At 39.2% G+C, this 13,637-nt stretch overlaps 1 protein-coding gene across 3 annotated transcripts in view; it reads left to right on the forward strand.

Moving 5' to 3' along the window:
• LOC102461321 (serine/threonine-protein phosphatase 4 regulatory subunit 1) overlaps positions 1 to 13,637 on the forward strand; it is a 46,051-nt gene that overhangs the window by 5,739 nt on the left and 26,675 nt on the right. For all 3 annotated transcript variants that reach the window (XM_075901137.1, XM_006125334.4, XM_006125335.4), the window contains 4 exons: positions 3,732 to 3,864; positions 5,319 to 5,425; positions 8,096 to 8,238; positions 9,208 to 9,354. In XM_075901137.1, the coding sequence (XP_075757252.1) occupies positions 3,767 to 3,864; positions 5,319 to 5,425; positions 8,096 to 8,238; positions 9,208 to 9,354 (495 nt within the window). In that variant the 5' untranslated portion in view covers positions 3,732 to 3,766. The remainder of the gene's footprint in view (positions 1 to 3,731; positions 3,865 to 5,318; positions 5,426 to 8,095; positions 8,239 to 9,207; positions 9,355 to 13,637) is intronic.

Consider the following 13,637-nt stretch of genomic DNA (forward strand, 5'->3'; position numbering starts at 1 on the left):
TAATTCCTCATTTAACACTATAGATGCGTTTCTGAAAATGTTCGTGCTAAGCGAAAACGTTCTATGCGGGGTCAATTTTCCCATTAAAAATAATGGAAAATGTGAGGGCTGCATTTCAGGTGGTGGTGGCAAAGTCATTTTTTTGTTGATGCTTAGTCGTCAACGTCAACATTAGATATCTAGCAACACAAGATATCTAGCAACACAAGTCGCCGCGGTTTGTTAAAACACGAAGATAAACACGTGAGTGAGTGGAGGAGTGCTGTGACCACATGTGTTCATCCGCTCATGTGTAATACCACTGTTTTCATCAACTTATACCACCGTACAAAGTAGTCCGCCACTTGATTATTTTCGTGTTATTTCGGGGACGGTCGTGTTATTCGAAAAAGTTCCCTAAAAAAAAATTATGCTACTGCGAAAACATGTTAAGTGGACACATGTTAAATGAGTAATTACTGTGCTGTAAAGGGAATGGTAGCAACAGATCATTTCTTTTCGTTTTAATGCTGTTTCCTAATACAAGAACAAAGGAACACTTGATAAAATTAATGGCTTATAAATGTAGTATGGATTAAAATAAATATTACTTCACGCAATATGTAATTTAAAGAATTCACTGCTCTAGAAGCATGTTTAATATGTCTGGATGCTTTTAAAAAAACTTTATTATCAGTACTACTTCTTATCTGAGATCATACAAGGGTAATCAAATTTCATGCTTCAGTATTTAAACTGATTGCTTCAGAGAGTCAGAAAGGAACTCCAAGAACCTTATACATCACACTTAACTTATTCAGAGCTTTTAGTGATGGCATCAGCTTCCTTTGAAGCATCAGGGTTTGGCTACTGCCAGTTAGGATATCAGATGTGATGGAGTGCTAGTCTGATTGAGAATGACATATCTACTGATGTTAAACTGATCTGATACTTGCCGCACAGGTTTTGGACCGTCAGTTTCACCATTTGTCAATGCTTTTTGGATCTGAGTAATGTTTTATTTAATACAGATACAAATCATAAACCTATTCAAGTACACTTATCTGTAGGCTGGTTTTGCTAAAATTTAGTAATGCTAACTACTAGAAGCAGTAATGGCTAGTTAAATGGAAGTAAATTATAATTTCCAGGCTATAGGATGCCTGTGTATAGTTTTGTATCTCTGTGTGTCATACTGTCCCCTCAAATGTCATATCTATAAAAGATAGTTTAGTAGTTTGATCTAAAATATCAACAGAAAAAATATTCAGACCATTATTTAAAGCACTATGACTCTTCCCCCTCCCTCCCTCAAAAAAAATATAAGCATGCCTAATTTGTGTAATTATGTGGTTGTGGTAGTTGAATGTGCGTGCACAAGAAAAATTGGACCTTCACGTTAATTCCAGTTTTCTTCGGCTTTGCTTTGTGTGCATGATTCAGCTCTTATGCTATATACTCTTGTTCAAATAGTTTCTTATGACATTTAATATTGCAGTTGAAGAGGCCAGATAGCTTTCTATTTTTTAGAGACTATAGTTTCAGTTATCAAGTGTGTGTGCACCATTCCCTTTGAAGTAAATTAGCTATATGCGTATCTAGAGGCAGAATTTGATCCTACAGTAGGACATCCTGTGTCAGAAACCAACCTTTTTTTTTGTTTGTTTAATTTTATCTCTTGACAGGAAGTTTGCCTCAAGAGCCCTCGTTTATAATGATGATACTAGAGGGGCATCAATCCCTTTCAGTAGTACACAAATATTCCCTGTTATTACTGATGGACGCCTCTCTGAAGTTTGGAGGGAAGGAAAGAAACCTTTTGTTTAAGATACATATGGGGGGAGGGTGAAAAGTAAAAAGCAAGTATGGCATTTCATAGTGACTTCACATCTTGTTTTTTAATTTCATATTACTCTAAAACCAGATATTGGCATCACACGTTCAAGGTTTTAATATTTGCTGATTGATACTCCAAATATATACCCATGTCAGTCCAATATTTACCTGCACTGCACTCTCAATCTAACACTATTATTGGTTTCAGAGGCTTCAAGGGGTAGCCAAGTTAGTCTGTACAGGATAAATTAAAAAAACAACAAATGGCCTAGTAGCACTTTATAGACTAACAAAACATATAGATGTGGTAGAGAAATTAAATACATTTAGAGTCATAAGATCACATTAAGGGTATATTTGGGGAAAACTGTTGACCTTTTAAAAAACTAATCAGGTAATGAACTAATTGCATGGTTCCTGGAGCTACAGCTTTAAGAATTATGCCACATATTGAATGATTTAGGATAATTTTTTAAGTTTCCTATCTTCCCGCCAATAGCTGATTTTTGCCTCCGGTGCCACAATCAAATCAGCAGTATTTTTATAGAAATGGAATATACACTCCCCAATAAAATTATTTCTTCACAGAAGACCAAAACAGTTTGCTGGGTTCTGATATGAATCCTTAAAATGTCAACACTAGGTTAAAATTTAAACAATTTATTTTTCTAAGATAAAATCAAGTTTTTATTCTTAAATGTGTTTTTAAAGCATTATAAAACCTAGTATTAATATAAATATCTTCATGGCTTAAAGAAAAATGAGAAGAATTTTTGTTTGAATTTAAACATTCACTTACAGGGTTTGGCATATAAATTCTGTAGTACTGAGCATGAGAATCTGAAAGTGAAACTGAATAGTCTTCTTTCCTGAAACTGAAGGGCAAAATGTAAGCAAACAGCAGAAACTGTGAAAAAGTAATATCATTTTTTTCATTTTTAATAATCTAAGGAATTATTAGTGACCAGTGAAGACAAGTCTCTTAGATAAGATATTTAACCTTATTAGTACTCTGGAGAACACACAAATATTGAGAGCTTTAAGGCAGCCCTGTTTCCAAAAATAAAAATGTCTATAGAAATTGATTCTGGATGTAATTGTGTAATATTTTGGGGGAATTGCTGTCTTTAAAAGATTATGTAACTTGAATTTTTGGGTGTGTCTACACAACAGCATTTTGCTGGCATAGTTACTCCAGCAAAGCCCCCTAGTGGATATTCAGTGTATATCAGCAAATGCAGCTCTGTGAGTATAGTTGCACTATCTTCCTGAATGACTTTGTGTTCCAAAGCACTCTTCTGGTGATATTGTTTGAGAATACACCTGGGATTTCTGACATAGTTACGTTGGTTGGGTGTGCATGATTTCCTCCCCCACTCCTCTACTGGCGCCAATCCTAACTGACAAATATTTTGGCAAAACTTCATAGCGTAGGCTAAACCTCAAGTATGAGCTTCACTTATAGGAAGAAGTTTTACATTTTCCAAACACAGATCAGGTAGGGCTGATACTTTCAAAGCCATCAACAGGAGTTAGATATACAGCTCTCATTAATTGCACTGGGAAATATGTGTCAAAGTAGCTTTGGAAATCTCAGCTTATATTATGTATAAAGGACAAATTATGTCTCTCTTGCAGCCATTGTTAATTCTCGTTTACTTCAATCAGACTGACTTCACTTCTGGATTCATTCTTAAAAGCTTAGTTGTTGAAGTACATAGGGGTCTGGCTACTAACCTCTGTAAGTGAAGAGTTGAATTCTGTCTGAGCCTTTCTAAGGATTGTGTTTACAGGTGGTTCTGTGACGTAGAAAGTTCTACAAGGGATGCTATCAAAGAGATGTATTTAATGCTCCGATCTTTTTCTTTTGCTGACATGTTTTTTGTTTTTTTTGTTTTTTTGTTTGTTTTTTAAAGTTGGATTTGAAGACTATGGACCAGATTGTGATAGCATGAGGATAACTGCATTCTTGGATATTCCAGGACAGGATAACTTGACTCCACTTGCTCGTTTGGAAAAATATGCCTTTAGTGAGAATATATTTAATCGGTAAGGACATGAGTATTAAACTAATAGTCTAAAGACAAAGCTAGAAATTTCTACATTGTGATTTTATTCCCCATTGTTTTTTAATTATTATTTTTTATTCTGAATCTTAAATGTGGATTTTAAATTAAGAATAAAATATTTTGTTGTCATTCCTCTTGTGTATTTTTAAATGAACATTTAGTAAAGTTTTTATTGCAGTAGAAACAGGATTTTTATTGTACATTATTTCTACAAGGGCCTGATTTTTCAGTTTTGGTCACCTTAAAAGGCCCCCTAATTAGAGATGTTACATTTTGACTAATTAATCGGAACTAAACTAATTAGCAATTTGCATCGACTATTCAATTAGTCAATAGGGCCCCTCTGCCTTTGCAGTGTAGCAACAGCCCTAGGGAGTCCCCCGCTGGCCCTGTACTCCCCACGGTGTTTCAAAGTGGCAGCGCCGTGTGGAGCCTGGAGTCAGCTGCGGACTCCCCAGCTGACCCAGGGCTCCATGCGGCACTGCCGCTTTGAAATGCCGCTGGTAGCCCAGGGTCAGGCATTTGCTTATCAAATAGTCGACTAGTCATTCACATCCCTAATCCAAGTGCCACAGTGCTGCACTTGGTTTGTGATATATCCTGTTCTGTATGCCTGAAGATTTAAAAAGAATTTTAGCTGTTCTTTTAATGTGTTATTCAGTAATGACAAAAGCAAAATGCTGCATTTAGGAAGGAAAAATCAAAGACAAAGGTACAAAATGGGGAATAACTGGTTAGAAGGAAGCATTGTTGGAAAGGATTTGGGAGTTATAGTGGACCACAAAGTGAATGTGAACCAACAATATGATGAATTTTCAAAAAAGGCTATTGCCATTCTGGAGTATATGTAAGACCATAGGAGGTAATTGTCCTACTGTACTTGACACTGGAGGCCTCAGCTTGATTATTGTATCCAGTTCTGGGCTCCACACTTGAAGAAAGATGTGATCAAATTGGAGAGAGGCCAGAAGAGTTAATATTTAGAAAACCTGACCTATGAAGCAAAGCAAAAGCAAACTGGGAACATTTAGAGAAAAGAATGACTAAGGGGAGGACCTGTTAAATCTTCAACTATATTAAAGGCTGTTATAAAGAGGACAGTGACCAGTTGTTCTCCCTGTCCAGTACAGATAGTTAGATATTAGGAAAGACTTTCTAACTCTAGGATTGCTAAGCACTGTAATAAGCTTCCAAGGGAAATTGTGGAATCTTCATCTTAGAAATGTTTAAGAACAGGCTAGATAAAGGCTTGTTAGTGATAATTTATAAATAAATAATGGCCCTGCCTCAATGCAGGAGGCTGGAATAAATGTCCTTTTGAGATCCCTTCTTGCCTTGCATTTTTATGATATTCTTCTCCATTTTTTTCCAATCTCCCCCTTGACCTCGATGTCAGCAGGATGTTAAAGTGCACATTATGTTATCCCTTCACAGACAGATTATTGCCAGAGGTCTACTTGATGTTTTTCGAGATTTCAGTAATAATGAAGAAGATTTCTTGACGGTAATGGAGATAGTGGTCAGATTGTCCGAAGATGCAGGTTTGAGACTCAGTTTCTTAATTTTAAAAAAACTCCTTATTTAGTACTTGATTTACTTGCTACTACATGGGTTGGCTTGACAAATACTATGTAAGTGTTCATTGAGCAGGAGGGACAAGTCTATGTATCTGGAACATATTGTGACCTTCTTTTATTTTCAGTAGCTGGGGGTTACTTTCAGTATCAATGTTTCAGTAGCTGGGGTTATCAATGAACTCTTATCTTCTCTTAGGGTACGTCTACACTTGCTCCCTAGTTTTAGCTAGTGATGCAAATGTAGCTGAACAAAATTGCTAACGAAGCGGGGATTTAAATATCCTGCGCTTCATTAGCATAATCTCGCCTGCACGTTTTTCCACTTAACAGCTGATTTGAACCAGGAAGTGTGCTCCAGGACACATTAGTTCGAATCAAACCCCTTGGTTTGAATTGTTAGTTTAAATTTAAATCCCCGCTTCGTTAGCAATTTCGGTCGGCTACGTTTGCATCCCTAGCTCGAACAAGGGAGCAAGTGTAGATGTACCCTTAGTTTAGAAATATACTTATTCTGGACTATATCTTTGTCTGATTCTTGAGAAGAAGAGGAGGAAGAAGAAATGTGAATGTGTTTAAAGCACAGGGTAGATTGAATAAAACACACATAAGGTACATTAAGCAAGTATCTTATTGACATCCGAACAGTCAGAGGGCTCACCTAGACTATGCTAAAGTGTCGAAAGTGGAAATCTCTCTTTCGAAACTTCATTTTTTGAGGAAAAGCAGCTTTTTGGAAAAAAGGGGGGGGGATTGCTGAAGAAAAACGCGTCTTGACTACTTTCACTTTTGAAAGCTCTGCTCTTTCGACCCTTTAGTGTAGTCTAGATGAGCCCTGAATGTTTCACAGTCTTTAATGTATTTATCGCATAAGGTAAAGAAGTGTGGATTATCACCATATTGCAACTTGGGAACTGATACCTAGAGAAGCTAAATGACTTGGCCAAGGTCACAGAGGAAGCCTTGGGCACAGCTTGGACTCGACCAAGATTTCCCAAGTCATAATCCAGTGTCTTAGCCACTGGGCAATTCTTCTCTGGAAATGATTAACTGCCATAGAGATTGGAATGCTAGCTTTTGTGTTTTTTTGCATACTGTTCTATGTGCTGTGTCTTAAAGTCTGCTCCTGACTTAGAAACAGTAGAAACTTAGACACTTTTACACCAAAAATTTCCAATCTGTTGCCTACTTAGTCACCAAGTGTAGTATTTTCTAAAGTACTAAAAGAGTTTATATACCCAGATCCCATTACAACCCAGTGGGAGTTGGGTGCTTCACTTTCTTAGGTTCCTTGGAGAATCCTGCCCATAAATCTATATTCCATCATTTAAGTTAGCAATGAGTACTTAAAATTTGGCAGAAAGAGCAGGTTTTTAGCACCTCTAAAAACCAAGGCCACTAAATATATGAGCCTAACTGTAGGCACTCAGGATTACAGTAGTTAGGGTAAAAATATAGGTGCCCACCCACACTTTGCTTGTACTGTATATATTATTGTGCGCAAGTTAACATGGACTGAAGAATTTTGTATCTGCATTTTTGTAGGGTTTAAATTTGCTACTTTAACTCTGTTACCATTTTGTTTTGGGATTGTTTTTTGGTTGCATGTAATTTATGTATATGGAATATGATCACTTTTGTATGTGATTTTTTTTTTTTGTAACTGTGCTGAGTTGACAATTGTACTAGTTAATGGTTTAAAGTTTTGTTTCTGTGATATTTTTCTGTTTATTTCTTTTAGGTGTGTCTTTTAATAATTAGAAAGTGTTAACTAAAATGAAGATAATTTCTTTTATCTTATTGGTAACTATATGATTAACAGTGAGGTGAAGTTAAACTATTAATTAGTAATTGATTACTTCCTCTATCTCTCTGTAAGGAGACTAAAAATGTTGCCCCTTCACATATCTATAGTCAGAAAGTAAAGCACAGGTTCCCAAATATTGGGATGTATTCTGTCTGGAACACTGGTGATAAAATGTAGAAAACATCTAAGTGCTTTTCTACATTCCAGTTGTGTTGTGACTTTTAATGTGTGTATGGTACTTTGCAGATGATAAGTGATCATTATTTTTATTATTAAATTATACCTGAGAATGTACGGCAATGGTGAGCAGTAAAGCAGGGGGCCACCAGGGATTAACCCTGGCAGACTGGATCTGGGCCATGGTCTGGTTTATGCCCACCCCTGATGCACAGGATGCTTTTCAAAAGATGAAAAAAAAAATCCAATGAACCTTATCAAAAGAAAGGAAAACTGTGTGAAAAATATATGTAACCCTTTTCTTTCTCACTACTAGCTACTCCTGCATGCTTTGGCTCATAGAAAATGAAGTATTAGTACACAAAAGCTGTAATGAAATTAGTTATTATGCACAAAAAGGTCCAGATTGTCAAGGAAGATCGCTATCCATTTGTTTAAAAATACGACTATTGGGCTGATGGGAGGTTATAATTGAGACTGTCTGATTTCTCAGCTCAACTTTACACAGATATTTTACATGGTGACATTTTTAAAAACAGATTATTTTGTATTTGTTTTTCATAGTTTCACAAGTGGAAGTACATTCAATAAATAGAATCTGGTTCTAACTTTAAACTTACTGAAGCCATTTTGACTTTCTCTGTGCTGCCCAGAGCCTACTGTACGGACGGAACTGATGGAACAGATACCTCCCATTGCCATTTTTCTGCAAGAAAGTCGACCAAACTTCCCAACAGCATTTTCTGACTACCTTATGCCCATTGTAGTGAGATACCTTACAGACCCTAATAACCAGGTAGGAAATCTCAGACTGAAAAGTTGTATAGGTAATTCAATTGTGGACCTTTCACAGTAGGCATACATTAATATGTTAGTAATAACAATACTTAGGTCTTATATAAGACTTTGAATGTAGATCTAAAAAACACTTTACAAAGGACACCTGAATCATTATTCCCATTTTACAGGTGGGTTAACAGAGGCTTAGAGACTAGAAATGATTTTCCTAGGGTCACCCAGCAATGACAAAGTCAGGAATAGAATCCAAGTCTCCTGAGTCCCAGTCCATTGCTCCAACCATTAGGCTAGTACCCAAAGTTGGGTTGAAAGCCTGCTTAAAATCCTCATTGCTGTTTTATAAAAACTCGGTCTTCAGATGACAAAGTGGATTGTGCCCATGAAAGCTTATGATACCATCTAAATATTTTTTGGTTAATCTCTAAGGGTACGTCTACACAGCAACATTATTTCAAAATTACTAGCGCTATTTCAAAATAACTGAGTCTGTGTCTACACCGCATGTGATTATTTTGAAATGTCAAAATACTGTCAAAATGGAGGACTTCTTACTTCTCTTACTCCTATAATCGTCATTGTATGAGGAGTAAGGGAAGTTGGAGGAAGAGTGCTCTATTTTGAAGTAAGTGCTGTGTAGATTCTCCCAAATTTGACGTAGCTCAATTTGCGTAGCTTATTTCGAGTTAAGCCCTGCTGTGTAGACTCACCCTAAGGTGCTACAGGACCATTGTTCTTTTTAAAGTATTTTAGTTACAAACTAACATGGTTACCCCTCTGAGACTTTCTAGTTTTTATGTTTATAACTAAGAATATCTTAGGTTTATTACAACTGATTAACTTATAACAGTTCACTTGACTTTTTGCACTCTGTTCAGTAAGAACAGGTATTAACTTCACTTTTATGATTCTCATAAAATAGTGCATTTATGGTGTATTGTTTTTATTCTTTTGTTTTGTGTATTACTAGGTTAGAAAAGCAAGTCAGGAAGCACTGCTGATACTGATAGAACAAGATCTCATTGCTCAAAATGATATAGAAAATAAGGTGTGCCCAATTCTGTTGGACCTCTCTGCTCCAGACAGTGATGATGAGTACAAAGTGGAAGCAGTGAATGTAAGTAGCAGCAGAAGATTTTTATTTTAAAATTGTATTCCCCCTCCCCCTTTGGACATTTAAAAAAAGAAGGTGTATAAATTGATCAGTGGAAGGCTGTGAGAGATGGACTTTATATTCAAACTTTTAACTTGCTAATTAAGTAAACTAGTTAACAGGAAGGTTTGTTTTAGTTCTGACTGTAGTGTCAGTTACCTATTTCTCAGTTGTCCAGTTACAAGAAATTGTTCTGTAAAGGACTGGCTGATCTCCCGTTCCCTTTCCAGTGTCTCAGTATGTGAAAACTTGTGAATGAGAATTATGCTATTGTGAATTATGGAATTTGCTATCTTCCAGCTTTGGCCAATGCCGATAAAACATTTTTAGATCAAGGAATATGAATAGATCAAAGTCCTCTTTTGTCAACCTTCTGGGATAGAATTGAAGCCTTATATAACGGAAAATATCCTTAAAATTATTATTTCCATCTTGCATCTCTGTTTTATTGGCCATTATTTTGAGAAGCTAGAAACTAATGTTAAAATCCTCTATAAAATGGGAATGTCAGCTTCAAATGTGGTTAGCCATTCTGGTTTGAACTTATGGGGTTATTAGTAACTTGTAGAATTGGGTCCCTTAAACTTGCATCATTGTCGTTAATGTGAGTTGTGGCATTAGCTTGAATCGAAGCGGGTTTGGGTTCTTAAAAGCTAATTTGGATCTCTTACAAAGAACCTCATCTAGCTCATAAGAGATTACCATCTAAAGCTGAAGTGGTGAAGAAAGCAAGATGGCAATGACAACAATGTCACAGTAAGGTTTTTTTAGTCTGCCAAAGATAGAAGCATTTTGTAAACCAATTCAAATAACTTTCAACTAGTAAATTTTCTGAGCCCTGTATTTGTGGTCAGACAGAAGAAAATTCTGAATCCTGCATCAACGAACTGTTTGAGGAATCCTTTGGACTCCCCTGCTTTTGAGACTGTTATTTATAATAACTCTTGTTGGAAAAATCTTTGTGTGTGTATGTGCTTGTACAAGGTGATCCCTGTAACTGTGTGCTTGTGTGGCTACTCAGAAAAGAGTCATATGCCACCCTGCTGATTAGCAGCAGGCCCATAGCTAGATTTTTTTTTTTGCTGGTGGTATACATTCACACATACTTTAGTGCACATAACATTATTCTACACATGGATAGAAAAGATTAGTGGGAACACTGCTTGTAAATGCCATCATCTTGTATAGTTTTCAGTCATGCAGTTAGTCAGACCTTCCAAATCTTATTTTCCTAAGTAATTTTCAAGAATAGGCATCATTAAGGTTTTGACAAGCTTTTCCACTTGAGACCCTGTCAGGCTACATCTACCCTGTCAGGCTACTATGAACTGGGGGAGTGACCCTCTGGTTTGCATACTAATATTCATGTTAGCTCATAGCGGTGTAGCCGTGGTAGCATGGGTAACAGTAGTAGAGGTATGATTTAGCTATGCAGAATATAAATCTACCGGAAACCAGTGGTACAATAGGCAGCACAGCTAAGCTGTGCCACAACAGGCATTACTTGTGCTACTTTGGTGTCACTGCTATTTATATTCAGAGCTTGATGAGAGCTAGTGCAAGTATATGTAAGTGAGCAGGGAAATTACACTCTTGCTTCTAGCCTAATGATGTGTTTACACTGCAGTTAGAGGTGTTATTGCAGCACATGTAGGTGTAACAGAGCTAGCTTTAATTTAGCTAGCTCAGGTACCAATAGTAATAAAGCTGTGGACGCACAGTCAGCATGGGCTAACTGTCTGACTACGTACTCAGGGTCTAGTCTGGGCTTGTACAGCCTGTGCTCTTGCAGCTTCACTGCAGTTGGTGTCTAAGCTGGTTAGATTAAAGCTGACTTTGTGTTTCGACTATATATACAGCAACTAGCAGACGGTTGCAGGCTGAGGGTATGTGTGCGAGAGTGAGGGCTGGAGATGAGGAGAGGCTCAGGGCAGAGGGTCCCTCCCTAGCTGGGTCTTGTTCTCTTCCCCTCCTCCCCAGCCTGCTAGGGGCCTGTTCTCTCTCTCCCTCTAGGCTCCCCCCAGCCCATCAGGAGTCCCCTCCCTCTTCAACACTGCAGCCTAAGGACACAAAGGGAGGAAAGGGTTTGGTGTGGGGGGCTACTTACTCTGTATACTGGCAGGCAAGCTGGCAGAACCCCAGCCCTGCTGGTCACTCCTTTGGTGGTACCGCTGCCCTCAGTGGCCACTGTCTAGGATAGCTCTCCTGCAGGCTCCCTGCCCCCAGTGGCCACTCTCATATCACATAGCATCCCTTGGAATAGCAGCTCCTCCCTTTGCATGTTATGGAAAGAAGTCTTTTTCCCAGGGCTTCCGGTCAGGGCCTTCCTTAGGCTGATTCCCCCGATTCCCCCGAATGGGGCCCCGCGCCTAAAGGGGCCCCGCGCCCTAAACCCAGAAGTGTGCCAGGCGCCATGGGCGGTGAGTTAATATCCAGAGCCGGGGGCACTGCTCCAGCAATATGTGGAGCTGGGTCTCTCCCCCGGCTCTGCCTGGAGTGGTCCCCGGCCCCCACCTGCCGGCCCCCCAGCGCGTCCTCCCACCCTGCCCCCAGAGCGTCCCCCTCGGCCCCGGACCGTCCCTGCCGTGCGCAGCTCTCAGTGTGTCTCCCCCTCGCTGGTGCGTGCTGCCGCCATGCGCGTGTTTGCAGGTGGGCGGGGAAGATGCCCGGGTGTGACGTCACGTCATGACCCGGTACTTTAAAACTTCTCGTTGCCGCATGGCGCTGCGTGGCCTAGCTCTGGGTTTGAAGTCCGGGGCCCGAGCGCAGACTCCAGCCCCGCAAAGTGGAAGGCAGAAGGTAGGGGAGTGGGAAAACTAGGGGGAGGCATTGGGAGAGGAAGGGGCTTGTGCGGAGGGAGAGGGAGGAGGGGTGGGAGAGGAAGGGGCTTGTGCAGAGGGGGAGGGGAAAGAAACAGGAAGGCAACAAGAGACAGGGTGGAGGAGAGATAAATGCCAGGGGGCCAAGTGCAGACAATGAGGAAAAGGGCAGGAGGGGAGGTGTCAGTGGGAGGGGGGACAGGGTGATGCTGGGAGGAGAGGAGAGGAGAAGGGCATTGGAGGCTAGAGGGGGGAGGGGAAGGTGCTGGGAGCAAGCTTGAAAGAAGGGGTGGGCATGAGAAAGGTGGGGATAGAGCAAGTCATGTGTGAGGGCACAGAGGAGCAGGAGGGGAACGGAGCAGAGAGTGGTGAGGGGGTGGGCATCAGGGAAAAAGGGGGCAGGGGCAGTAAGGGAAGGGGGAGGCGCCAGGAAGGTGCAGGGCCCCAGAAATTTTTTTGATTGAGGAAAAAAACCAGCAGCCAACGCACTCCTCCTCCCGGGGCCGGCAGGGATAGCAGATTTGTATAATTTTTGGTGGTGCCCCATTAGCCACGCCCCTAAGAAGCCATATACTGAATTTGGTGGCACTAGCTCTTACCATTTAGGAGGCGTTCTTGAACAAACGGACATGCAGATGGATAATCAGACAGGCACACTCTAAAATATAAATTGTACCTTTCCTCCCCTCACTGTTTTATGAAAATACCATAAAAAACACTGTCAAATGGCACAACTTCAAAATTATTTATATAAAAGTTATAATGTAAGTTGGCTTAACTGTCTAAGGAAACTAGTAGTGATTCTATAAGAAAGGGATATTTTTTTCTGTATTTAAAGTTCTTGGTATATAATGCTGTATTAAGAATCCTGGTATCAACTTGTGTCCTCTGACTGCATCATCAGTTAATTCACAATCCCAGGGTAATGCTGACATCAGATAGTGTTGATGCACACACAAGGAAATAAGCAACAAAAGCTATGTTAATTACAATTAAGTTCCAAGGGAAAAATCAATATTCTCCATATTTGGAAAAATATCAGAATCAGAGTTTATATTTTCAAGGTGTTAAAAGTATGCTAGAAACTGAAAGCAATAAAATAAAAATACTTGGCAGTAACCCTTAAGTTACTGCAAATGTCATCATTTTCCCCAGTGATTTCTTTCTAAAGTGTTCATATTTCTACTCTGGTTATGGTTAACTTTAATAAAGAGCTTGGATGATTAAAGTCTTTGGTGTCAAGCGTCTTGATGGAAAAAACAGATTATATTAATTTACAAAAAATCCAGATTTGTCTTCATCAATGACCTCTGACATTTGACCTGTAAAATAGTTTTACCAGCTAAATTCGTCTTCCTTGTTTGGGAGTTGGTTATTGATCTGGGAGACCTTCAGCATGACATCTGAATACCATATGTATTTTTGAAG

This window comes from Pelodiscus sinensis, chromosome 18, assembly GCF_049634645.1.
Source record: "Pelodiscus sinensis isolate JC-2024 chromosome 18, ASM4963464v1, whole genome shotgun sequence".
NCBI lineage: Eukaryota > Metazoa > Chordata > Testudines > Trionychidae > Pelodiscus > Pelodiscus sinensis.